This window comes from Grus americana, chromosome 3 (assembly GCF_028858705.1).
Source record: "Grus americana isolate bGruAme1 chromosome 3, bGruAme1.mat, whole genome shotgun sequence".
NCBI lineage: Eukaryota > Metazoa > Chordata > Aves > Gruiformes > Gruidae > Grus > Grus americana.
The window spans coordinates 112,509,249-112,536,620 of record NC_072854.1 but is presented as its reverse complement, the minus strand read 5'-3'; the positions used below and the strand labels follow the sequence as shown (position 1 = coordinate 112,536,620).

Here is a 27,372-nt window from a genome sequence, read left to right as displayed (position 1 = left end):
AGCTGGTATAAATAAAACACCAATTTTATTAGTAGTCTAAGGAAAACACAGAACACTTAACTATAGGCCAAATGGATGATAACATTCAAATGAAAAATAACTCAGATTATTTTTTATCAACTTTGACAGAATGCCAAAGTGGAAGTTGTTAAATTGGGGCGCTATTTGGTTTTCTATCTGTTACTGGGATGAAACTTGGGATACTGAATTTAGTCTTTTTGAAGCTAAAAGTTTTTTCCTGAAGATAAAACAGGAGCAATCAGAGCTTAAAATACCTCCCCACAAAAAAAGAAAAGGGTGTTAAAGCAATATTGTCTTAACCTCACCATGTAGAAGTGAGACACGGTAATTTTTAGTCTGTGAGGAAAAGCTTGTGGGTACACTCCTGTGTGGGCAGAGTGGGAATGGGAACTGGCAGCCCTCAAGCCCATTAATTTGAGACCCCCATCCATTGTCCTCGTGACAAGACTAAAGAGATGGGGAAGAAATTAGGACATTAAATCTCACCTTTCTGCTCTTCTGGAGTGAAATTTTACTTCCTTTTTTGAAAGTTTTCCTGGACTGGTGCTTGCCAGGTTGTGACACAGTGAATTTCACAGCTTGTCTTGCCCCCTGTTCTGGATGGCTCAGCAGAAAGCGCTGCAGCGTTAGCCTGCTCAGGCTCCTCTGACGGCAGAGGAAAAACGTCCTTTCCAGCTCTTCAATGGCAGCCAGCAGGATGGCCAAAATGTGGTGAGGCTGTACTGCTCCCAGGTCAGAAACTGATGACAGCATTGCAAATATAATTTATTATACTTGCAGGCATATAGAGAAGATGTGAAAACTCCTGCAATGACTAAATGTGAACTAGTGAGAGATACCAAGCTTGTCCAAACCAAGAAATTTCTATTAATTTCTACTCTTTGGCACAAGCACCTTGCGGTATCTCCACCATGTATGTGCTGTAGGTAGGGGAACACGCTGAAAAGGCGCCCAAACAAGTGCCCTGCACGTGGCACTTCTGAAGGTACATTGTGCTCTGTTATTAACATTAGTGTGTTGCGGCTAGCTGATCATTAGCTCTGGTGTGCCCCTGATGAACCCAAGGCAGCGCACTGGGAGATGCTCTTTTCCCAGGGATTTGGCGGGTTATTTGACCCAATCTTTAAGACAGAAATAATACGCAAAAGTGTCTCAGCCTTGGGGTGGTTCTGAGGAGTTTGCTTTCCTTTTGTTGCCTTAAAGCAAAAAGGTGATGTTACGAAATTTTGCCAGGCAGCTTATTTCTACTAGGAGGCGCTCTCCGACCTGGGATTGCATCGGTCTGTCCATCCGCCCAGCTGCATCCTGCGTTTTTACCCTCCCAGGACAGCTTCAAACACCTCGCAGCCCAGGGAAGCACGGTCTGCCTGGGACTCAGAGGCCATTCCCTCTTCCCAATCTTGGGAAGTACTGTTTATCAAGGTTCCAAATTTATGGACAATTTGGTGGCTCATTTTTTGCAGAAGTAAGTGCAGGAGGCGAAGGCATTCTGTAAATTTAAGGTCAATGTGTTAGATCAGTAAGCAGAATGAAGTCTAATAATGAATTATTCAATGTTCCATGCAAAAGTTCCTGTAGCAAGGTGGGTTTGGGTTGTTTGGGGTTTTTTAGCTTAAAGGATACTTACTGCATGCACACTAGATTTAAATAACCTGCAAAAGCTTTTTTTCTTCTTTGTGTATGTGGGACAAATGCTTGCAGTTGTCCCATTCTCAGTGAGGTTCCTGCACGTGCTTTTTACTGGCTTTGAGCCTCAGTGTGAAAACTGTCCAGACTGTTTTCAAATTCACAAAATACTTGTAGCTACGGTTTACGGTTTATCCATCATCCAGTTAGATTTATTTGAGATTATTTGGTTTTGTACGATTCATGCTCAGTATTTTTTATTGCCGCGTTGCGTTCCTTGTGGTGTGTAAACCAATGGACTGTAGCTTCTGGGAGGCTGCTGCTGGTCCAACAGGGCCAAAGACTGGAAGAGCTTATTTCCACACCCTGTTAGACCTCTGCTCCTGGCCACACTACAGAGTGGGTTAGCTCCCTCCAGCTGGTTTCATGATCCACCTCCTTCCTCCAGTGTCCTCAGCCCCACTTCCCTGCAGACAGAGACTAGGTGGACAGTAAAGGCTCTTTTATTGACAGGTCAGAGCACGGCTCAGTTTTGCAGTCCTGTGTCGTGGCTGTCCCACGGAGTCCCTCACTTCAGCGGAGACTGTAGCGGCATGCCCTCGGGAGCGCTGGTTTGTGGCGGCCCTTTCACCCTGTGAGAAAAGGAGGCACCTTTGGGCCGATGGACAGAGAGCAGGAAGCCTGACAGCCCCGGTCCCCACCCAGTTGTCCCTTCATCCCGCTGCTGCCCACAGATGGGGAAGCCCACGCGGCAGAGAGGGACGTCCCCCGCCTCTCAGCAGGTCCATGTGCCCGGCAGGATGGCGCTGACTCACTGTGCCTTCTCGACGTCCTCGATGCCCTCGGGCAGGCGCACGTTGAGGGTCTCCGGGAGCAGAAAGGCCACCGAGCCGCAGCACACTGCTACACCACAGTACGTCACCTCGGGCAGAGACCTCCACACCTCATCCAGCAGAAACACAAGTGGGGCCAAAGCCCCGCCGAGGCGTGCCACGAAGGAGGTGTACCCCATCCCATTCTGCCTGGAAAGGTAGGGCACCGTGGTGGTGCAGACCACCACAAGAAGGAAATGGGTACTTCTTTCATATCAGACCTTGGGAAAAAGTGCAGACCCTCTGCCCCTTCCCCCTATTTTTCTATAAGTGCTGAAGCTTTTTTCCCCCCAGGTTTTTCCTCTGCTGTTTTTTTTTTCTGGGTTGGTTTTATTTTTTCCTTTCTTTGTATCTTCCTACAATGATAATATTTCCCTGAGAGCAATCGTAGCTGCTGTGAGAGATGGGTTTATGTCTATTATGAGAAAGAAGCTGCAGTTCCACACTAAAAGTATCTGCTCTAAAGCTGTTTCCACTTTAAATGTCTAAAACCCTGAGTGCATTTTCTACCCATCCCCAGTAAGTCCTCCGATCTGCTGAGAGGAAGCCCAAGTCCCTCCTTCTCCCTGGTACTTCTAGGCAGGTGGCATGCACTAGAGATACCCGTGAGCACCTCTGGTCCTGCTGTAGCTATAAGCCCAGGAGAATTTGGAGAGGAGACCACAAATAAGACCTGGGACCTATTCCACTTACTAATTTTCAGGGGATGGGTGGCATTTCACACTGACAACAAGGATCCCAGGACCTGCTTGTGCATATGCAGAATAAGTACTGCAGAAGGAACCAACGTTTTTGTCTTTACCTGTCAATGTCTTCGAGCACGTGAAAATACAAACTGATCTGAGGAGACAAGCAGCAGATCAGCGTGCCCACTTTAGTTTAGATATGCACCATTCCCCGCATGCAACAGAGCAGGGAAGGTTAAAGGACCAAGCGGCAGAGAAGGGTGCTCTGGGCAGGGAGCGGCAGAGGGGAAGTAATCCACATGGCCTGCTGGGATCCATGAGGGTTTTTTCAGACTTTCACAAAGAAACCAGTGAGGTGATTCCCTCCACCATTCTCAGCTGTATCCCAAACTATGCTGATGCTAAATCTGGTTTTATGTCACCATTACCCAGATATTTCAAATAAGCTCTCTTTTTCCTCCTGAAAGGCTAGTTAATCCCTGCTTTAATATCATCTAATGTCCAGAACGCTGTCAAACATGTGGTAGTATGTGTCCCTTATATTTCAAATGATTATTTTTGGGGTCTTTTAACCGTTATTGGCAGATTATCACAGGGAACTAAGACTTTACCAAGCACAGATGCCTTATGGAGTTCGAAAATCTTCCCACACAGAATACTACTCACCTTTTGATACATCTCCCTGTCAACATAACCTAACTACACATAACCCAGGTAAAAAAAAGGGTGGCTTTCTGCCCCTTTCTTGTGACTATGTGTAATCCCTAGAACCTGCTGCTTCTGGAGGCAAGGTGTCGGTCGTGCAGTGCCAATGTCAAAGACCCAAGGGCGACATCGCACTGAGACTCTGGCTGTGCACTCAGGTGAGCGGCATCTCTTACCTCAGTACGGTGGGGTACAGCTCAGAGGTGTACAAGAAGACGGTAGTGAATGCAGCTTCTGAGAAACCTTTGCCCATAATGGCCACTACAGAGCGCAAGGAGGTGAAGGCTAGGAGGAAAGAAAAGACATTTATGACAATGGTCAAAGAGCAACCTCTAGGAAGAAGCTTCTTGTGGCCTCATGTACAAGAAGGAAGAAGGTTCAGTGCTCCTACGGACAAAATGGGGAGCTTCGTAGCCCTGGAGCTGCTGTCTCCAAAGTCTGGATCAGTAAGTTTGGTAACTATTAGCCCAAGTAGGAGATGACCTGATGAAAGAATAGGTCATGACATTTCCCACTGGACAATGTCTATACTAAAGATAGGCACTTCACCTTGCCGTCACTGGACCCTTACTACCCACTTCACAGTGACCAGACACCATCTGTTGCCACCAGATATCAGGGCTATCCACATTAGCAACCTTGTCCCACAGATGCCCTTTAAGCGGAGGACATTTCTATACAGAATTGCTTGTGGACAAGATCTATGGAAGGTTCTCCTTCTCTAGCACTGCACGGAATGCAAACCTCCCCTTTAGCAAGTACTGCACATAGCAGAAGAGCATCTCACGCTTGGGAATGATGATATTGGCTCCTATGCATAGTCCAGTCAGGATGAGTGCCCATGCCTGGCTCTGCCGTCGTCCAATTCGATTCACCAGCACATACACGATCATCTTGGCTGGAATCTCAATGATGCCAAAGACAAACTGTGAGAGATACATGTTGAGCCCAAAGCCAGTTAGGTTCATGCTCATGCCGTAGTAAGAGAAGGCGACACCAAACCTGCAGGGAGTGTGTGGAGATGGGGATTAGGGAAATCCAGCTGGGGAACTGCAGGACAAGTCCCCTGTGTGAAGTGGCACTGCTTACCACACAGCCCCAGAACACAGAGAGATCTTCCGCAGGACTGGTGTCCTGAACAAGCTGATGTAGGAGTAACTCTCTCCTGGCTTTTTGTCTGTTGCCATCCTTCTGAGAGCCTGGGAGAGGTGAAAAGAAGGAAATAGCTCAGCTGCTATTTTAGGATCCAGATGTGAAACTCTAGACAGGCCAGGGTTTTTGCCCTTCCCAGCTCCAGCTCCACCTTGGATTTTCCATACAATTCCATTGCAGAACAACTCTGGGCGTACATTGTCAGAGGCACATCTTCTTACAACTTTATAGATTGCCTACATTTTTCTTTTTCTTCCCATGGCCCCATCTTCCCTCATACCTACATAGCCATGTGGCAGAAAGGGTTGCAGATAAATGGCAGGTCATGGTGTTAGCAACGGCAGCGTGGGCCAGTTCCACGTCTTCCCCACGTGGTTGCCTGCCGTTGTGTCAGGTCCCAGACAGGAGCTAAGAGTGAGCTGCGTGCTTTATTCTCATTCATATGCAGTGTGATTATTTATACATCAGTTTATATCAATACAGAATACATAACAAAGTCAGGCACTGAGAAGTGAGCCCTGCCTATAAGGAAGAAGGGAGTGCTTATTCACAAAGTCTTGTAGCAATTGATTGAGGGGTAAGTACCAGGAGAGTTGGTAAGTTCTGCTCACTGGCTGAGATGCAAGAGGGTCACGCAACTACAGGTCTGCAATGCAGCTATACCTAAGCTAGTTGCCATAGGCTCACTGTGTAGTTAACGGAGATCTCCGGTGGAGGTGATGGAGTCATTGTATCCTAGAGCAAACAACCGCATTTGATCAGAAGAATTGCGTGCTAGCCTCCATCCGCTATTCATTAGATTGTAAAGGAGACTGCAGACAGTGATGGTGTGGACACCTAACGTTGGGAGAGATGAATTCCTCTCAGGACAGCTTTGCTTCACCATGTCCAAAAATCATTGGCAAATGCAGGGTCAGACAGTTAAAATTGATTAGGTTATGAATCACAGGAAACCTTGAGGAGAGAGTCTAGTGAACTAGTTACAGGTATTCTCAAATCAATATCCTCTTCAGAGACAGCAAAGCCTCGGCCAAAGATTTTGCATAAATACTTAATCCCAGCCACAGAGCCGCATAGGGAACCTACAACTTGGATGAAGAGGGCCTGCAGCATCTTGGACCAGAGGATCATCTTCTCCAGTGCCTTGTCTCCAACAGCATCCTGCACTGGAGCCTACAGAGGAGCCGGGCAAGTGTGTAGAGATATTCCCCTAGAAGTGTCACCACCTCCAGCCATTCAGGGACTTTCTGAACCAGACAGGGTGTCTGTCTGTTTAGCATCTCAATGATCCTTTCCCACTTTACCTAGTGGTTTGTTGAACCCATGTTTTTCTTTTATTTCTGTACACCCATCTCTGGATTTGGTAACTTTTGTTAATACTGCAGTATGGCAAGTAAGTCCTTTTTAAAAATTTTTACACATTCCCCCCCCCCCCCTTTTTAACCTTTTTCACAGACAAATAATGAGTCTTTTAATCCAAATGCATAGGAAGAATCACAGCACTGATCACAGACTATTTCTGCAATGCTAAGAGTTTCCATACTAGATTCAAGTTACCCTGATGGCAGTCTGTGCTCTCTGTTGCATGATTTGCTATTAAAATGGGTAACATAAGACATTAACATGGAAAACATGTTCCAGTATGTATTGTTAGCCAGATTTCATGGCATGTGGAAGGACAACTATCAGAGCCTGAGCAGCAAGAACCCCAAGAAACTTAAAAAGCACATAATTCAGTGATGGCTGGGGAGGGAGGAGGGTGAGGGAATCTGCAGACCTACAGCATCACCTACAATTAAGAGGGTGCTGCACAGTTGTGGAGGCTGGGCACTTGCGGAAATAAGTAATAAAAGAGAAATCCCAGCCCAAAGAGATCTCTGGTTAAAAGAATTGTATAAAATGAAAGAAAGCATTAGAAAAGGGAAGAGGATAGCTACAAGTAACAGCATGTTTCACTAGGGAAGAGGTAAAATTTTATTTTTAATTGCATACTATTCTTTGCAGGTTTTGGATGAGTGACAAAGCTTTTCATACTGAAAAAATAATTTCACACTGGGAAATTCCTTAATCAGTTCTATAGGACAATGCTATTAAACCTGTGAGTACGTCACTAATGTGCTGTGCAATTATCCAGAGACTGTACGTTTTTCACAGTTCAGTCTTCTGAACTAAGGAAAATGAGTTGTTACCTTAATAAGCCATCAAAACACATTGATGCATGGTCAAGTCAATTAGGCAAACTAGAACCAGGCAGTTCTGTGTTGCCTGCGTGTTTGGATAGAGACAAGAAAAAGCGAGTATGTCCCTATAAACCTCATGAATCCAGCAAGGTGTCACAACTGTAAAAGCCTTTCTTGGTTGTGGTCCACTGGTCATGGTAGGGTGTGACTTGGTGCCAGGCTGTGATCGTGGGGAACTACATTTCCTAACCCTAGGAATGAGGGTGCAAGCCCATGCCCTCCCTGGTGAAACACTGCACTCTGAAATACAGTCATCAGCCAAGGATGAATGAAAGAGGTTATAACTTGTTATTTTTACGTATTTAGTCAGAGCTACTGGCTTGATTAAAGGCAAGGAAAAGTGATGCTCAACTCCTGTCTGCCACAACCAGTAAATTCATAATTTCTCACGTGATTAAACAACATGTTTCTATTGTAAACCACAAGGGCTAATCACCTCTTCAATGGATATTAAGAAACTGCTTTTTAAAAATGGCATGCTGGCCAGGATAAGACAGCAGTGTGGATGCAGGAGCATTGGGTGCACACAGAGATGGCAGGGGTTTCCCATCATTAAAGGAAAGGAAAGGACATTAAAGGAAAGATGGATGTTTAATGAACCACAAACTTCCGTACCCACTGGATTTCACAGATGAGCTTTGTTGCTCTTGAGAAGGTCGAGGCAAATCATGTGGACCAAATTAGTCAGAAGTGACTGACATGCAGCCATCCAAGCCCGGCCGTGAGGGTTGTCGTGAGCACTGCCTATGCTCTGGTGTCTCTCCAAAGGGGAGACCAGCTTCTGCCTGGCCCTTGAGTCCTCCCTAGAGCTGGGACATCACTTGAGCTTATCACCATCCCCTGGAGTCACCAGTGTGTCCTGAAGTAAGCATTATGGACCAAGGTCTCAACATTTGTGAATCTGAATGCAAAAATACATTTTTAAGAGAGAACTCAGCACAAGGTGAAGATCTCCAGATCAGCCTCATACCTTGAGCTTTGGAGTTGAAAATAGGTGCCTGTTTTTTAGGGTTCTCCTTCCCCTTTATTTGTTCAGTCATGTAGCTGAGCATCTTCACTCTGTCCTTTACACCTCTGGGGTCAAGCAAAAATGGATTCAAACCAGTGGGTACGTGCCTATTTTGCCCAATGCCTCACCCTTGCCACATTCCTTTAAAACTGCTGGCAGAGCCATGACTGACTTGAGAGCAGAGCTTTAGCCAGGGGAAAAAGTTGGTGATGCCAAATGTTCTTTAGACCCACATTCACTGCTGGGGCACTATGGCTGACAATATTCCAGTTTCACATGTAGGCCAAATGCAGCCTGAGGTGGACTAGCCTTTACATTTTTGGATAACACTATATGCAGTATCTCAAGTGCAGTATGAGAGAAAATATGCTAACTATATGCTATTAATGCATGTCTGCTTTCTGCTAGCACTGTACCAACACTTGGCAAACACTATGGCAACCAGGAAGGCAAACACTAAGCTGCACAAATAGCTCAGGCACGTGCACGCTCTCCTCTCTGTTACGGGAGGGATGCCTCTGCCTTATTTCTTCAGGCTGTGCTTCTCTCTCGCGGTGTATTTAGTCCCACGTCCAGTGCATTGAGGCTTCTTGTCATGGCAATAATGAATGGAAAGACACTCCACCTAATGAAGGGGAGCTGAGCTGCTGCTTTATCTTTAGGAGTGGACATAGCTGTTTTCCAGAGCAAAATGGAGCTTGGCGCCCTGTGGACCACAGTGCCCCACAGATCACGCTGCGGGCTGAGCATTGCTTCAGGTATCAAATAGAAGTAAAATAGAGAGAGAGAGAAAGAAGAGGGGAGAGGAAGAACATGTGTCTGGATCTTCAGATTCTCACCTCTGGTGAGACAGCGAAGTCTTTCCTTCCGTTCATTCTGGCACATCTAAGCAGATGCCTGTGAGCTTGTTTCACTTTGCCATTGGCTATGAGCCACCGGGCAGACTCTGGGACCCACCTGGTGCGAGGAGAGAAGACAGTGTTCCTGCTGGCGCCGTGTTTACCACCCCGCACACGGCCATGACTGAAGGAGGGGGGGGGTCTTCTCTATGAGACTTCAACCTCAGCTAAAAATAGCAACTGTGGTGCATGGGAATAAGAGTAATGGAACACCCTTGTTACACAAAGATGCTGTTCTACCCTTAAAGGAGTACAGTCTGCTAATTGAAGTATGTCTGGCCAAAATTTTTATCATGTGATCTTTGATCAAAGCTTGAATTTTCTGAGCTGGATGAAGTTTCAAACTCTTATCAATTAAAATCGACCCCAGAGAGTTTATATTTACAGATTCATGCTTTTTGGGACTCTTTAGACTTTGAAATTGTGGGATATAAAAAATTACTATGTAGAAAGGATATAGTGGGCTCTATACTTGCTTTGTTATTTGCTAAAATTATTTGTTTTTCACAATAATCAAAAACTCCTGAACAAGACAGTCAACTGGGGTCTAATTCATTGCAGCGGCAGCCCCCAGTGAATTATCTGTGCTAGTCACTGAGCGACAAGGAGTGCTGTACTGCTGTACAGCTAATTAGCAACTATGAGAGGTCTGCTTAGCAGACCTGTGTAGGGTGGGAGTCCTGTGACCCCTATTTTTCTGTCTGTTCCAGAAAAAGATCCAGCACTCGTCATAAACTAGCATCTGCAAGTCCCTCTTCTTGGACTTCTCTCCAATCTTGCATCTGGTTGCAATTTGTGGCTACGTGGCCCTCTTTGGCCCGGAGCTTCCCAGGCCACCCTGCAGCCCTTCTGGCCTGGAGGGTACATGGTGTTTTGTGGGTCCGCATAGTGGTCAGGGCCCAGAAGACGTTGGAAACACCCCACAGTGGCTACGTCCTGCTAGAGCAGCCAACACCTACCTCCCGTTACCCAAATCTGTCCCCTGAGAGAGGTGGAAAACAGAATCTGCTGTTCTCATGGAGACTTTCAGCTGAGCATCCTGTGTGGTCAGTGGGAAGACTTACAACCTTGAAGAAGTATGTGGGTATGAGGTCACACAGTTGTCAAAAATCTCTCTCTCTCTCTGGAGTCTCCCATTGGAGTCGTCCTAGACCAGTTCCCTGTAAGCTGTTGGTGATTAATGTGCCCTAAATCAGGTTACAAAAAAACTAATGAACAACTGTTGTCACTATTGAAGCAGTGGCTGAAAAGGATGTGTAGAGCAAAAACATTTGCAGAACTAGGCTTCTGGAAAGTTTTCAACTCTTTCCCATAAGCTTATAACCCAGTGCACCTTGGGAAATATGAAGAGTGAAAGATGGCATTTTGCACTCATTGCCACCATCTCCAGAGTAAAATATCATGTCTTTTGGTTGTCTCAACTGAGTTCTGATATTGTGTCAACAATATCTACAGAGTGTGCTAAATTAGATTTTGATTCCGTACTTTAGGGACTTTTAATTATCCAACAATCACTGACCTCTCGGGTGCTTGAATTTTGGTCAGACTACAGTATAATTTGTTGGAGAACTAATCTCCATAAAAGGCATTAACATAAGAGGAAAAAGAAAATCAGCTAACATGGAAAGGGTGGGTCCAAACGCATCTGTGAATTTCAGCACTTCCCAGGACTCAATTTTTTTATGGCTGGTTGTCCTAGAGGAAGAGCAAACCAACTCAAACTAAAAAAGTCAGCAGAACACATATTTTAGTTGTGTTGGACTTGATCAGTGAAATATCAGATGTTACTCTTTGCCAGAAAACCCTCATCACCAGCAGAACAATACATCTTTTTCGAGCCATTGATTAACAACAGCATCAGTTTATATCCCATTTTTCATACGTATTATTTGAGATTTTTCTGGTAGATCTGTACAGCTATTTAATCTACCGCTTCATGCTGACAGACAGACATAGTAAGCAAGCAAACCATAGTCTCTAGAAGCCTCTTTGATGGCAGTTGAAAGGCACTTTAGCATTTGGAGATCGCTCTTTCTGCTCAGTGGTTATGCATATAATTTTGGGGCCCATGTGTCTAACAGAGCTTATTCTGCATGGTTTCCAGCTGGAGCTCCCCATTGCCCTGAGAGACACGTCTGTGATTTCTGCAGTGTGGTCCAGCACCACACTGATGTCCAAGAGGAACTAAACAACTGCTCTAAGGTGGAGGAGACCCAGACCCCCATTTCTGAATGTTTTCAGTGGGGCAGTTGTGGAAATACCTGCTGGCTTATTTCAACACGGGACTTTTGTCCAGCCAGGAAATGGAGCTGCTTATTCAAAGAACTGCTCTAGATCATCGAATAAGTTGGTCCAATACACTTCACATTACAGTCGCGGTATCAGTGAATCGGCCCTGCGTTGTAGTCTGTGTTACTACATGAAAAAAGAAGGAGGAAAACTAGTTTCTTTGATTAAATGAACCATCTCCCATTTTAAGGCTTAAGAGATGTCAGGTATTTCTTAAATAAGGCTACAGGAGGGAAATAGCCCACAGAAAGCAGGTGTGTTTGATCCATCAGGATGGTTACACAGCTGAGAAAGGCCATGGGAAGTGCAGAGATAAATGCACCTGACCTAGCCTGCTGGTGTCATTGGCTCATATGGAAAAATTGGTACCAGACGTGTCCTCCCCAGTGAGGTGGGGACAGATAGATCATTTATCTTGAGTCTACCAGGGATTCAAGCCAGGGATATGGCCTGGCCCTGCGTCCCTTTATTGGGATCTCTTTGCTTGCTCAGAGCCACGTCTGACAGTGCTTTTACCACCAAGTCCTGCTCTGTTGTGCTGCAACCTGTCTCCCAAATGCCTGGCCTCAGCCCTAGTCCTGCCTCCTCCTGGTCCCCAAAGCCATGGTGCGACCTTGACCTTGCCAGAGGTGAGGAGAGATGAAACCCAGGCCACTCCAGTTTTCAAGAGGTGCCATGCCTGGGCAATCCAAGTGCAGGACGCAGACGAGTCCTGCCCCTCTCTAGGTTGCTGGACCCAACCCTAGGATCAGCGTTCCAACATTTGCCACGCTCACAGAGCAGAGGAGGCAAATCACATCCCGCCCCCGTCCCCACCAGCCATCCGGCACTCACCACAGGCAGGCAGCGCTCAGAAGACAAGGTCCTGTTACGGCTACTAATAGCCAGTGCCATTCCCGCACCAAGTACGCTACCATGGCCAGCAGCATGTTCCCGATGCTCCAGAAGATGCTACTCAGGATCCCGGAGAAGGTGCGGTGCTGTATGTCCACCCACTCCATCCCTGCAAGAGGGGAGCAGCGTTCAGCTGGGGCACACAGGACTTCTCCAGGAAGGGGTCTGCAGGGGTTTTTAACAAGGGCAGTTAACAAACTCTCCTGGTCTTCTCCAGGAGAGTCCCACTGTTTGGCTGACATCTGGCACATTTAAAATGTTCATCCACAATGCTTAACCTCTTGCAAAGCTGTAAGCAACTAAAATAAAGCCTTAAAAAAAGAAGAAATACTGGACATACAGTAAGAAACAGTGCTAAAACCACCTTTGGTGATATATTTTTCTATCCCATTCAGTAGCATTCAAATGGTCTTCATCAAACAGATAATTTTTTTCCCCAACCATCTTGCCTGCAGAGTTTCCTATTTCTCTGCCCAGTCATTATTCCAGATGAAAGAAATGTATTAAGATGGATTGCATTCATGTGGAATCTACCTAAGGCAGTTATTAATGCAAATGTAAAGCCAGAACAGATGGTGGCCTCCTTTGTGTGTGTGAACTAAAAGCCATTTTTCCCCCAAAGATCTGGACAACTTGCTACAACCACTAATAACCAGAAATGTCCCTCCCAAGCTCTACTTTGCCTTACAGGCATCAGCCTTTATAACAATAAAAATAAACATAGCAGGCCTTGGGATTTGTCAGGTCTTGCGTGGACTTTTCCAATATTGAAGCCATTTTAGCTTGATTTTGGCTGTATCTGCAAAAATCCTGGAAATTTTTTCTGCACCTTTAACTTGCTCTTGGGCACAATGAGTCTTGTCTAGTATGTCCCAACTGTATCTACAAAATTATTGAGTGCTCTGTTGCGTACCCTGAAGTTTGGAGCTTGTTTTTATTGTATAATTACCTAAATTCTTCAGCTTCAGTTTTGCCTAGCTCCGTATGACTGTTTTTGTGGTTACTTCCCCCACTCTTTCTAAAAATACAGATTGGGAACTTACGAAAACCGTGAGCAAACTCAAGACTGGGGAGGTAGAAACGCCCCACGAATGATACAGTGTCCTCCTCCTGCTGAGCACACGGCAAGGCTGATGAATTGCGTTAACAGTGTTTTTGAAGGTGAGAACTCAGTATCAGAGGAAAGGGGCAGATACTTTGGTCTATGGCTTTTATTGAACTACTGATGATCCTTAGCAGGAAGTGGGTAGCATGGATTGCAACTCCTAATGGTGCAACAGAAGCACTAATAGGTGGTTGTTATATTTTGAGCAGGCTGTTAAAGCATTAATTAGACTAACAGAAAATTGTAATTCTTGGATCCTCCCAAAAGAGATGTTCTTTTGGCTGCCCGTAGTGAAATTGCACACATAATGATTTCCAAATTCCTGTTCCTACTAGCTCTTCTCTGGTAGACAAGTCCCTACCTACCCGCTGCCCGTCAGAAGTCCCCCTGTACAACTGGGCGCCCACAAACCCCCACGTACTTACCCAAAGGCAATGTAATAAGGGAGGTGCCGCTCAGGGCCACCCCGGTGAGGGTCCGCGTGATGGCCAGCATGCTGTAGGAGACGGAGGCGGCGCTCAGCATCCCAAATACGACAGAGCACACCAGCGACAGCAGGAGCATGGCTTTCCGTCCAAACCTGCCGCGAGTACAGGCTGCGTTACAGCGGCTGGAAACCCATCCCAGGAGCAGGGTTTGAAATGGGGCAAAGCAGAGACTCGAGAAGGAAAATGAAAATATTTCCAGCTTTGCAAAGAGCGCCAGATGCAGCGCCGCAGGGAGGAGGAAACGGCTCCGGCTACAGCCGGTGCCACAGGGTGCGATCCCATGCAGAGGGCCAGCCTGCGCCATGGGCATCGGGCACGAGGCTCTCCAATGGAAAGAGCAGCGCTGATCAAAACAATATATCAGTCTCCCCTGTTCAACACCGTCATCAAAAGCAGTGACGTCAGCTTCAAATCCCATGCTGCATGGCTCAGCATGTCCTCCTCCCGTGGCTCACTCAGGACCAGCCACTGCCACCGCTCTCGAGGAGGAGAATCATGACACTTTCACCCCGATCCTTGGAAGGAAAACAAAGATCCCAAAAGAAAATGAAAGGAATCCAATTGTCAGCCCACATGTGCAAATAGCCCTAATGTCCTAAGGGGTCTAATAGGAATCTGCTAGGAGGTTGTTCCCCAAAGGTTTTGGAAGTTGTAGGACCATCTTACCCTTGGTGCAGGGTCCTGTGTGGAGAGTGTGGAGAAATACAGAAAATCAGATACACACAGATGCACATGTATACACACACAGAGAGAAATATGTGTGTGTGTGTGTATTTCCACACAACCTATGAAAATCTAAAACTCAAAATGGAGCACAAGGCATCAGTCTTCTGACAAACATCAGCACTGCATGTGATGAAAGCTTAGGTTCAAACTGGAGTAGTAAAATAACCCTGTCAACAGGTAATGTTCAGTCCATAGGGACTGAAATCCTGGTCTGATTCTGGCATTAGGGCTCTCTTAGTGGCCACCTGAGAAGGATGGTGGAAAGAACAATTGCTCCAGGGGAAAAAAGTGATGTGCCGGGACATAGTGCCACAATAACATTCCTAAAAATGATCATAAATGACTTCATGAAGCAGTTAGTTAATGAATCTACTGGAGAAAAAACAACTTGTGGCTTGGGCCCAGGCAGTTTGCTGGATCTGCTTTGAAATTTAAGCAGAGCCAGTTTGCAAAAGTCTTCGTAATGCCCCTGGGTCGGAGCAGCAAACACTGAGAAACACACCAGAGCTGGATCCGGTTTCTAATAGGGTAACTGCCTGAGAAAGAAGATACAATTTTTTAAAGGAAGATTTTTCTTGAAAATACAGTGAGAAGGATCTAAACCCATAAGGTTCCCTGCAGGGTGCAAGGCAGCTATTTATGGACCCATTACTAGACTCTCTCAGCAAATGCATGCCACCTGCTAGGGAAACCAGAGGCAAGCTGGCAGGATTGAACTGCAGGCTGCAGGAGGGTTGCTAGAAATAATGCTGTTAAAATTGTCTTCAAAGGAAGAGGTAGGAAAGCACAACCTCCGAAAGATTAAATGTGGAAAATATAATAAAAGCACCAAACTGCACAAGCATCAAAATTAATAAAAAAGCCATTTTCATAAATATCGCAGACTGGAAGCCTGCCAAAGCATCACACAGCCAATGCAGCACAAGGACAAGGTACAAAAGGAGTGTTTGAAAAAGAGCAGACAATAACAGAAACTATATATATATATATATATATGTTGGTTTTCGGGTTTTTTTTATATATATGTTCACAGTGAATGTTGTTGGAGGATTTACCAGGGTAAAATCTGTCAGCGGAGATGTTCTCAAATCCAAATGTCTGTAGAGACTTAGGACAAACCGCACCTGAACTGTAGCAAAATGCCAGGACCAGATGGTTTTCACCCTGGAGCACTAGAGATGAAATCTCTGCATTGCTGCTAGCACAGAGAAGTGGGACCTCTCCTCCGTCAGAGAAAAGGAAGGTTGCTAATGGGACGTCAGCTTTTAAGGGGTCTTTAGGGGAGATGGCACGACATCTGAGGTTTAACAGATCTGCACGATTTGCCGCAAACGTAGTGGATGCGCTGCCCCCGCTGTGATTAGCGGGGCTGCAAGCCTTTCCGGAGGTGACTGGTGGCCCCATGGCCAGGGAGCTCAGGAGGGCAGCGCACAGTCAGCTCTGCTCCAGCCTGCCCATGAGGGCACAGCCGGATGTCAAACTCTCCTTAGCTGCCACTTCAGCAGACTCAAGGGTCCTGGTCTGGATAGTTTGAAGTCAAGCCATAATATGGTCTTTTTTCTTAGCTTCTCTGAATTTTCTCCGTTTCTTCTGCATCCTTTTGAGATGGGGAAGGAGGGTGGAGGGAAATCAAAACTCCACACAGTATTCAAGATGTGGGGCCACCATACATTTACATGTTACGGCATAGTGATATTCTCTTTAATTTTATATTCCTTTCCTAATGATTCTTAATTTTCCATTTGCTTGCCTAGCCACTACTCATTGCTGAGTGGATGTTTGCCTTGAACTGTCTGTCATAACCACAAAGTCTTGCTCCTCAGCAGCTATGGTCAGCTCAGAGGCCTCAATTTTAAATGAGAATTTAGAATTGTTTCTGTCTTTATTTTAGATCAATCTGCCCTGAAATTTTGTCCTCTGGTGCTCCCATCCAGTCACAGAGCTCTTTAAGCTCCTTCTGTAGTTCTCCACACTCAGGTCTCATCTCGCCCAGCCTGGTCACTCAGCATCACCTCCCCACTCCTTTTTGAGGTAACTGATAAATGTGCTGAAAAGCACACAAATCCAAGCACAGGTCTCTCTCCATTGTCACAAACGAACACTTAGATCTCCCTTCTCCTTCCTGGCTTTTAATCAATTATTTATTTAGCCATGCAGAGATGTTCCTTTTTATCCTAGGGCAGCTCAGTTTCTTTGGGAGCCTTTGGTAAGGAAACTTCTTGAAATCCATATAGATGGTATCTTCCCTTTTCACATACCTATTAGTGCATTCAAAGAAATCTAGTATGTTTGTAAGGTGTGAATCTTTTGCAAAAACCTTGCTGATTCTTCACTAGTCTGTCATGTCCACCCATGTGGGCACTGACTCAATCTTTCAGAACAGTTTCTGCTAATTTGCCTGGTACGGATAGATGTCAGGCTGCCTGGAACGTAGTTCCTGAGATCTTTTTTGGAAACTAGTTTAAAACTGGTTTGACACATGATACCTTCCCAGCTCTGGAGGTCGCACAATGCTGAGTGTCCCAGGTTTTTCATCCCAAAGGTCCTGCAGGGCTCTTGGATGCCCACTGCCTGCTCCTGGCAGTTTACTGGCATTCACCTGGTGTAGTTCTCCATGCCTTCTACCAGCTTATCTCAAAGCTCCAGCTCCAACACCTGCCCCTACATGTTCTCCCACTGTCAGCACAAACTCCTTTATGTCCCACACTACAGCCTTTTTATTTCCAAATGTGCCTTTTACATCTTGATCTTCTACTGGCTCTTCCCCCTCACAATCCATTTGAAAAGCAAATTATTCTTCATTTTTCTCTAGCAGAGACCTTCTCTTCTGCTTTATTTTGTCCTGCTTCTTTTCCTGATTCTGAATTTCTTTCCCTCCAACTGTACTATAAAACTGTTTTAGGTACAAAGCCAAGACACGCAGTTTGAAGATCAGCCAGGTGTCTTGGGTCCTTGTAAAAGCGTACCGATATACTCATATGCAAAGATATGGATGTAAAAATTCCCCTCTTCAGCACTAAGTCTCTGTGTGCTTCGTACTGTGAAGCTGGTTCCCCTCTGCTCTGCGGTGATTTTGTAGCCTGCCATACACTAATGCACATTTGCTCCCAGAGGAAGGACATCAGGAAGCAGTTTCCTGCACAGGAAACTCAGTCATTAAATAATGAGCAGTGTACAGTGATTCCATGCCTGCACTACGTATTCCCTGGTAGGTTTCCTGGTTCTGCTGCTTACAAAAGTATTTAATTTCTTATTGATGCCCTTTCTAGGTTACTATTCACATTTTTTTCAGGTTTACATTATCACATTGTAACATTTAACCAGAGAGAGCAGATTTGTTCCTGTTTTCCTCATTGCTTCAGCTCTTCCTGGAGGAATGCCTCCCTGCTTATACAAACCTCCTTTACCTTGCTTCTCTAGTAATGAGAGTCAGTTTTTGCTTTATGGAGACTCTTTTTTTTTTTCCAGCTATGGCATGCATTTGTTCTGAGCCCCTCACTTGGCTGTCTTTAACGAATTTCCATATAACTTGCATCTTACTCCTAACCCAAGGCCAGAGCTGCTTCTCTGGTGGGCTGCTAACTGATGGCTGATCCACGGAGCATTTAGCCCCTGCATTGCTTCCCAGTACGACTTCAATGCAATTTTCATGTGAGAGGCTGGATTCTCCCTTTACGATTGTGTTTTCTCCTTTCTCTGCCCCTCTGATTGCCTTTTGCAGGTCACCGGTTTGTCAAGTTCTCGTCATGAAACTGAAGCCCTGGGGGAACAGCCTGAAAGGGGTCAAACCTGTCTGAAAGGTATCCGAATACCACGGCCCCCATCGTAACGCCAATGAAGAAGAATGTTGCAGTCGCCTGGTTCAGTCCGCGCTGCTCACACACGAGGTCCCACTGAAACACAAGGCCAAAATGACACTTGGTGCCCAGTTCAGTGTTTCCTTTTCACACCCCTTCCCGCCGGTGGTCAGCCATTGTGTTTTTCAATTTATGTCGTCTGAATCTGACTGAGGGGGAGAATCCTGCACTAAACTGCACGTAGGACAGTGCTGGAGTCCTGAAAAATGCAAAGTTTCATCTTGCAAAACTCAGAGGCCTCCCAGTTATCTATCCCCTGTGTGACAGCCTCTCTGTGGACACTTGTTGAGCACCAGAAAGCTTTCCTGGGTACCGATCATCATGGAGAGTTCCCCTTTTTCCTCTCCTGACCGCTGGGATACCTGGTCTCAGCCTGCCCAGGTGCGTGCATCATGCTCCTGGGACTGCCCTGGTGAGGTGGGCATTTGCAGGGTGCCACGCTGCAGAGAGCTGTAGGACATGCCTCAGCCTTCGTTAGGGAACGTCGTGTTGGTATCCAGTTGCTGTTGCCCTGACCAGTTTGAAGTTGTCTGTGCAGGGAGGATGTGGGCAGAGGGGGAGTCAGACCAAATATTTGCTCCTGATGCTAACTTACTGGTTTCTCACTGAGAAGTTGGTCTAGACATTCTTACTAATTGAGTTAATGAACATAATTTTGCTTTCTTGGAGGTGCAAATGTCACTAATCATTAGAGAGTGCTGTGGCCAAGCTGAAGAGTTTATGTTCTATATTTAAAACCTAATTTAGTCATCAACCCAGCCTCACAGCCTCTCTGGCAAAGCCAACCAGACCTTAAGAAACCTTTCTTGCTGCAAAAGCAAAGGACTCCAGGGAGAGCCCTGGACCCTGGAACATGTCCCAAGGTGACCGCATCGTGGGTGCAGCGTGACGAGGCTCCAAGCTCAGCGTCGGAGCCGCAGAGACCTCCCCTGCCTTTTCCCCCGGAGGTGATTTACGCCTTTCTCCCTGAAACCGTGCAGAAATCAGGTGCAGACCTGGTGTGCACCTGACCCTCACCTCTGTCCCTGCAAAACACCGAGTGGTGGGTGGTGGGGAGGAGGCACCAGCTCTAGGTTAAGACTTGGCTCACTAGGACAGCACTACCATTGCCAAGCCAACCATGCCCCTTTCGTCTGACCAAACTGCCCCCTTCCCTATGACCTCCCGTGATTTGGGCCACTTTTCAAGGAAGGAAAATTACAGCCTGCAGGTAAAGCATTAACACCCAGAGGTATCCCTGTCACCCGAGCAAAGCATTTCAGATGGCGGGTGGTTAATGTTTGATGGGCAGGGACCTTGGGCAGGCTCAAGGTTATGGTTGGGCAGCGTGCTGCATCTCAGCGGGAGGCCCTTGGAGACCACGTTGGGCTTGACAGCCAGGGACACTGGTGGTAAGAGAAGAGAGGCAGCACCATCTTGGGGAGAAGGGGGGGAAGCCAGAGATCAGTGAGGAGAGGCGGCCAAGGGAATAGAAGTTACAAAGTGTTTGGAAAATCAAGCAAGTGAGTCTTGGGCTCATATGAAATCCTGACAGGGTGTAATCCTGTGCAAATGTGGCCTGAGCAGAGAGAATCCTGTATGTGTGTCTCCCCCCTGACCCCCAATCTCTCAATCACCTGGAGAAATTAAGGTGCTTATAACGAAATATGTTAGCTTCTAACTATCAATCTAGAGCAAGATGCTCATAATAATAGTAATAATAATAATAAAAAATAATCTTGGCTTCTAACTCTGAGCTTCAGAGAGCTTCCCCATTCCAGGAAATCTTCTCTAAACAAGTCATTTCCACCTGTTAAAATGCGAAGGTTCCCCTCTGATTCTGTGCACTCAGTGAGCACCTCTCCACCTGCTTCTCAAAGCGCTGAGCTAATTTCATTTTCAGCTATATCACAGATCAGGGGTTACCTGGGTGGCGATGGTGGAGGTGAACTGCGAGTGGTCATAGACCCATCCATGCTGGCAGTGCTGGATGATGGAGTTGTTTTCTGGTTGCAGAGAAGAGTTGAGCAGCAGGTGAAACTGAGGCTGCGAGAACATCTCACAGGACCTGAAAGTGCCGTCTGGCTCCCGGGGGATGCTGATGAGCAGAACTTCCTCCACGGTGAGGTTCACAAATGCCTCTTGGTGTGGAATCGCACAGTGATGAGAAGGGGTAGCAGCAAGAAAATTGTGTAGCAGGAAATGCATGGGAAGGTTGATTCTTGGGAGGCAGAGGATAAACAGAATCGAAATCTGGAATCTGCCAAAGCCCCCAATTTCCAGCAAGAGATCCTCAAATTTCATCTTTTCTGTGGAGTTTGCTCATTCAAGGCAGCTATGTACCAAGGAGCAGGAACATGAGCCTGAAAAGCAGTCTCTGTCCTTGGAGCTCAACTACCCATGGCTTTTCATACAGCTGCTTCATTGGACTTTGAGACCTTGCTGAAAGATTGTCAAAAGTCACAGTGAAACTCTCTATTTGGGGTAGAGCCAAAGAAATTATCCGGTGTGCACACAACACATCCATTTAAAGTGGACACAGTGCAAGGCACCTTCTGTTTTTAGAGCCCTTTCCTCCCGTTGTGGTTTTTGAGAGGGAGACCCACATTAGGAAGGGAGGCTGTGGGAAGAGTGCAGTGAAAGCTCTGTCATTTCTGCTGTGGGGGTACCAGGCAGCGTCTCAGGCACGGCAGCAAACTCTGTCTGGTGTGAGCTGATCACCAGCCAGCCCAGCTGGACCATAAAACAGGCCCCCAGGAGAGCAGGGGTGGCCCACTGCGTTGGGATGCCCATGGCCACCAAAGCCTGGTTGCTGTGCATCAGCTCAGTGTTTTTTAGTATGGCTTGTGTCAAGTCATGACCTGGGAGCAGGGAGTATGGAGAGGGTGAGAGGGTGCCCAGAAGAGAAGAGAGATGGGTCTCTGGATGGACGCAAACAGGGAGGTGAGCACACTGGGGAGAAAGGGTGGGCTGCAGGTGAGGGCCACCGGCACACCAGTGTCCCCTGAAGGATGGAAAAAGTAAAAATGTTTCCCCATGAAGTCCCTTTCTCCACCTGGGAAAGTGCTTTCCCGGGATACAAGGAAATGATGAGAGCTGCAGTGCTGGCACGTAGAGAGGCTGCGCCTGCCAGATGGGGACCATGACACGCTCCTGCAAGGTCATAGCCATGTGCTGGTGTGCTCTGGGGACTGATGCAACAGCTGAAGGAGTGAGTGTGCAACAGCCAAAGGAGTGAGTGTGCAGCCCCTGGCAGGGCCACAGGTACTGCTGCCACCGCTGCACGGGCCTTGCACCGTGGTTCTTCCACTGCCTGCTTCAGGAAGCGGTTTCCTGGCAGAGGTGGGTCTTTAATGTGACTTTCCATTTTTCTTATGCTCCTAACCAAAAAAATGAGCTCTTTATTCAGCTGGAGCCACTGCAGAAGAACAATAATGCACAGTGCATCCGAGAGGCTGAAAGGTGGCTGGTTGTCAAAGGTGTGTACACACAGTTGTATATCACACAGCTGCTGGGCAAAAGCTTTGAGCCCAGGGTGACAGGGAGCAGAAAAATTGCTGAATTTTTGGAAGAGCTATAGAAGCAATGCCTGGAGAAGTGCAGCAACTGGGGAGATGTGGCATCAGAGCTGACACAGTTCAGTTCATACAACCAGAGTCCCTAGTCCATAAGCCAGGAACAAAAAAATCCAGCAGAAGTGGCAGTTTCAGGTATCCCAGGCCTGCCAAAATTTCCAGGAGGTGTACCACCTCTTCCATGGCTAACAGAGACCAGGCTGGAGGATGACTGGCGCTTCAAGACAAGATAGACACAACTCCTTGCCCCACAACTGAGCAAGCTTAGGAAAAGGGATGAGATTAGGGCAGTTAAACTGGGAGCAGTGGGAGAAGGGGCTCTACCCTGACTCTGTCTGGAGGGCTTGCAAGTCCCTTAGCAAAGTCACCACGTCTGGGCACAGGACGTGGGCACGCATCCCTTGTAGTGAGTGATCTGGACAGGCTGGACCCATGGGGCAGCCCCTGGGGACAAGGCACCCCAGATGGTCGTGTCCCAACAGGTTCAGGGAGCAGCGTGTCCTGCAGTAAGCAGGGGCAGCACCCCGTTGCCCGTTCAAAGGCTACGACCCCTCTGCCGGGTGCAGGTGAAGTGGCATGGTTACTGACAGCTTGCTATAGGTTATCTCTTGCTGCATCTTCACGCTGTTTCTCTCTCCTCACAGTCTGCGTCCTCCCTCCTGTACCAACCCTGCGGTCTTGAGTGTTGTGGATGCTGATGTGTCATCCCGAACCTTTCTCCAAGCTGTTGTTCTGGGACATGCTCTGCTTTACAGCAGCTCTAGCTTGGCCATCCACCTTGGAAGCAGTGACGTTTGGTGTTGGGATGCAGGTGCATCAAGATCCTGGGCACAGGGAAGGTGGAAGTGCTGGCTGCTGCCAGGAGCTGCTGCCTGCACAGCCTCGGACAGCAACTGCCTGCCCCAGTCCCTGCACCAGTGGGATAGTGAGAAGGGGCTGTAGAGCAGCAGGTAGGGATGAGGAGGTCCAAAAAAGCTTTTCGTAGTGCCCCCTGCTGAATGCCCAGGCTGAGTGTCACCCAGTTATTAAATGCTGCTAGGGCACAAAGCACACTGAGCAGGATGAAGCCATGGGCTCATGCATACAAGGCAAAGGACGCCATGCTGTGACCTTAGGAGATCTTTGTTCTTCTGAGCAGCATTTCTGGCTGTCCTTGTTTAACCAATGTGCTGCCCCGGTCTGCGCTACAAACCGTTTCAGTGCTCATCCTGGGACAAGCGTAAAGGAAGCGCACAGGAGTGAAGCAGGGACATCAGACAAAGCTGTGCCTCCAGGGTTACAGTTTAAGCTGAACTACAGGACAAATTGTTTTTCTTCACCACTGGTCTTCTAAGAGCAAGGAACAGAAACTCTCATTGATATGCTGTTGCATATTTAAACTGCAAAGCAGCTCCAACCTCCCCATCAGAGGTGAGGTTACGGGTCATTGCTCTGCAACTCCCGGGGCTCTGCTGTTCATACAGCAATTGCTTAAAATGTACAGCAGTTGATTGCTGTATTTCCCTAACCCAAACGTGTTCATTTAACCAGTCACCAGATTCAGTTAATGACCACCACGCGTACAAACGCTGTGACTGCCTATGCCCTACCACTTGGTTAATTAGACCCAGGACCTGACTCAAACGGCTTGGCCTTGCCCGGCAGCTCCTCTGCTGCTGCTTTCATGTTTAAATCTAAAAAGAAGAGTTTACTTTTTACTTTGCATGTGCACAATTTTCTTCTGCAATCTTTCTTTCTTCTCCTTGTCAGGTTGCCAACTACTTGTCAAGAGGGAAGATTATTAAATGACTCAGTCACTAATGTGCTGGCTTTTCTGTTTCCAGCAGTAATTTCATAACACATTGCACGGAGCTGTAATAGGCTGGATGGTGAAAGTAATAAAGGAGTTTATTTGCTCTTTTAGCAATTAGAGCTACCCCACAGGTATCTCAACTGCTGCAGAGTAGCTGGAGATCTGATCAGTTGTTGCAGGCTGGTGCTTAAATGGCATTTTTCTCCTATGGGAAAGCTGCAGATCCTGAAATCCTCCCTCTGCCCAGAGTTATGCCAGACTGCCATGAAAATACGTGTCCATCAGAGCCAATGAGCAGACTAACCTTGCTCTCAGAGGGCAGAGGTGTCCCCATCTAACTGCAGCTCATCGTGGGCTGGGGTGCCTGCAGGAGGGAGATGTGCCCCACATGGGCAGTCTCCATTTTTTCTATTATTTGCAAATGCTGTTTGGACAGTGAGCTCCTTCAAGGTTGGCTAAAGTCAGCTGAGGATGCCCGCAGCATCAGAGGTGCACCATGCTGCAGCAGCGTGGCCAAATGCTTTTGGCAGGATGCATGTGCACCAGGTTTTGTAGCTCAGTTGGAGAAAGCAGAAGAGAGGCCAACAAAGAGGTCCTGGGGCTCTTGAAGATCTTTGTTTGGTGTTAGAAGGAAGTCACTTTGTGCCATTCTGACTTGGTGCCACATTAACAAGACTCCTATACTTTCCATTAGTTGCAGTTGTTTTATGTGCAGACATTTTACTCAGTTACACAAATAACAACTATTTTGCAAGTAAACTGGTTCTGGCCAAAGCTTTTCTTGCCTATCAGAAATACGAATATTGATTGTCCTTTAATGTGAAACCACATGAGCCACTTCCACATCTTCTGCTACGTGTGATCATGGGTCCACAGCCAGCACTCGCATCCTGGCTGCTCCCTAGCCAGACCCCGCAGACCTGCCTCGTGCCCCTTCCTATGGTCATCTTATGGAACTATTTTCTTTACATTTTCATCTCACCAGTGCTGTTGGGAAACTATAGCGGGCTGAGATTTGGCCCAAATTATAAGGCTGGGTTTTACTGAGGGAAGGGCAAACCCAAACTTACTCCTTCAGCCAGGGAAAGAAGGACACAGCAGGAATGGGAAGCCCAGGCAGGATCAAATGTTTTCTGGGGTGAGATACCATCTGATTAAATCACTGTCACTGGCAGAGGATAATCCTGTGTGAAGTAAAACGTTGCCAGGGAGCTCAAGACACACTCCGACTGGTTCAGTGAGCAGCACGAGCAGGGGATGAGCCAGGAGCCGGGGGGGACTCCAGCTCTGGCCATGCCCTCAGCCACAGGGCACAGTCCCACGAGGTCTCAGCACATCCAGCAGAGCAAGGGGTGGTCCATCAACAGCCTCAGACACAGAGAGGGGATGAACCAGGACCACGGTCCCTCTAGGGAGCCCGGTCTGGAGCAGGAGATGGGGTAGGAGACAAGGCAGGTCCAAGGTCCATGCAGCAGCAGGAAGAAAGGAAACATCTAATGCAGCTCAGACAGGGACGGGAGACACAGGCGTGAGCTTAAATGAGGTCCTGGGCCATGCGCAGAAGGTGATGGGTGGCAGGTGCATGGCAGCTAACACCCTGTAGTGCCCTTGAGGCACCGACACGCTATACCTTAAATGAAGTTCCAGGGTTTTACATCAACATGTCATGCAATGCTGCCTGGGGAGCCTGGAGCAGGCTTTAGTGCTGGCTGGAACACTGTTTTTGGAAAGCCTGTGCAGACAGTAAAGGTGTGGGAGTGAAAGTACGCACAGTCACACACTTTATCCCACTGAAAGAGGAGACCGGCAGACTGGATGCTGAGAGTGATTTGTAGGTAATTAGCAAGTGGGTGAAGCGAGGTCTAACACTGGCCTTGCTGGGGTTTCTCTGCCCGCGTGGCTGCGTGCTCATCGCGTCCCAGCAGCCCCACAGCCCCGTCCTGCCCTCCCTCTCCCTCCCAGGCCGACCCTAACAGGTCTCTCCCCAAAAGGAGTAAAGAAAAGCTGTGAGTGTCCAGGGGAGCTGCCGTCACTGTACAGCACCAGACCTCCAGCGTTGGAACTGCTCCACCTTCCTGCGCTGATCACCTTCCTCTGCTAATTACCTTCCTTCCACCAACTTTCTCATTTAAACCTAAGCATCCCCTAGCTCCTGTCTTGGGTGACCAAGGCTTCAGTTTTGACTTTTCTGCCCTGTGTTTGAGTAGGGATCCTCTGCACCTTGCAGTTTCAGCAATACAGGAACTGACTCAGGCTTTGACCCCTCAAATCAGTAAGAAACTGACCCAATACTCCATCTCAAGAAGCCTGGGAAAGAGTGTAGGCACAGGGCACTTATCTAGTATTACTTTCCAGATGGTTGTCTTGCCTCCAACCTATTCCTTGTTTGAAGATGCAGTTTCTGTGGCTCCTGCTATTGGATGCATTGTCCCAAACAGGATGCTTATTGACAGCTTTCAATTTACGTCTATGCTTTGGGTTAAAATACCAACATAATTTTATTTTTAGGTAATTTTATATGCCTGCAGACAGGTTGTGTTGTCGTGTATGTAATTGCTGAGGATAATGTCATGTAATGTCATGTATGTAATTACCGACATGCAGTTCATGTCTTCATATCAATTCATCCCAGTAGACAAGTTTCCAAAGTTCCTCAATTCATGTCTTTTTGCACCACATCTTCTGAGCCATGCATTAAAAATTTGCACCCTGTGTTGATCTGCCCGTCCATCTGTCCTGCATGTGGCATTGAGAGTGTGTCAGGGAATGTGGCTGCAGGAGCTCTTTGGTGCAAGCCACGGGGTGGCCTTTCCTTGGCAATGCTGGCTGTTCCAGAACGTTCTTTCTGCCCTCACCAGCTTGGTGTCCTCCTGCTCACAAGACGTCTGCTGAAGCAGTCGCTGGGGTTGCAGAGGCGGTGGCTGAGCAGGGAAGATTGTGAGCTGCCTGCACCATGACCAGCCCATCCGCCGCAGGCACAGTGCTCACCAACGGCAGCTCTTTTGGGCTCCTCCCTATCGCCAGCCTTGCCTGAGCGGAGAGTTGTTGCTTTGGTCTGCACCTCATGTAGCTGGGCTCTCTTCGTGCCATTTGCTGCTGAAATTAGACCTTGGTGGCCTCTTGATGTCACAGACAAACTTGCCTGGGCCTTGTCGCTCCATACGTTTACGGGCATCGTGGTGATGCTGAGCGCGGTCTGCAGCGATGTCTCCGTTTCAGCCAGCGTCCCCCACGGGCGGCTATGGGACAGCCCTAGGAGAGCCGTTGGGTTGGTTTGCTTTGAGCGTGGGGTGAACACCTCAGCTGCTGTTGTGCTCTGCACCTCCAGCCCAGCCTCCAAGGCTGGGGGTCACGCGTGCAGCCTCCCCTCTGTCTACTGAGCAACCTGGTGGGACCACTGTGCTGACCCTGCTCTGAGCAGGGGGCTAGACTGGAGACCTCCCAATTTCTTTTTCAG

The 27,372-nt window shown here is 47.5% G+C and overlaps 1 protein-coding gene across 2 annotated transcripts; it reads right to left on the bottom strand.

Moving 5' to 3' along the window:
- Window positions 1–1,838: 1,838 nt before the first annotated feature.
- SLC22A7 (solute carrier family 22 member 7) lies at window positions 1,839–20,952 on the bottom strand. 2 transcript variants are annotated; one of them, XM_054822565.1, is made up of 10 exons: window positions 20,475–20,952; window positions 18,502–18,605; window positions 13,924–14,078; window positions 12,334–12,502; window positions 9,151–9,268; window positions 5,000–5,109; window positions 4,698–4,912; window positions 4,087–4,195; window positions 2,463–2,669; window positions 1,839–2,279 (listed from the first exon to the last, which is right to left on the bottom strand). In XM_054822565.1, the coding sequence occupies exons 1-10, from the start codon at window positions 20,850–20,852 to the stop codon at window positions 2,216–2,218; spliced, it is 1,629 nt and encodes a 542-aa protein (XP_054678540.1). In that variant the 5' UTR covers window positions 20,853–20,952; the 3' UTR covers window positions 1,839–2,215. The 2 variants fall into 2 exon arrangements, with proteins under 2 accessions (XP_054678540.1, XP_054678541.1); XM_054822566.1 differs by lacking the exon at window positions 18,502–18,605 and having other exon boundaries at window positions 1,845–2,279; window positions 12,334–12,558.
- Window positions 20,953–27,372: the final 6,420 nt, after the last annotated feature.

Coding starts and splice junctions, on each gene's coding strand:
- SLC22A7 (XM_054822565.1), bottom strand. CDS start 20,852: ATGAAATTTGAGGATCTCTTGCTGGAAATTGGGGGCTTTGGCAGATTC. Junction 9,269..12,333: donor CTGAGCGCTGCCTGCCTGTG/GTGAGTGCCGGA, acceptor TCCTCGCACCAG/GTGGGTCCCAGAGTCTGCCC. Junction 4,913..4,999: donor CTGTGTTCTGGGGCTGTGTG/GTAAGCAGTGCC, acceptor CACTCCCTGCAG/GTTTGGTGTCGCCTTCTCTT.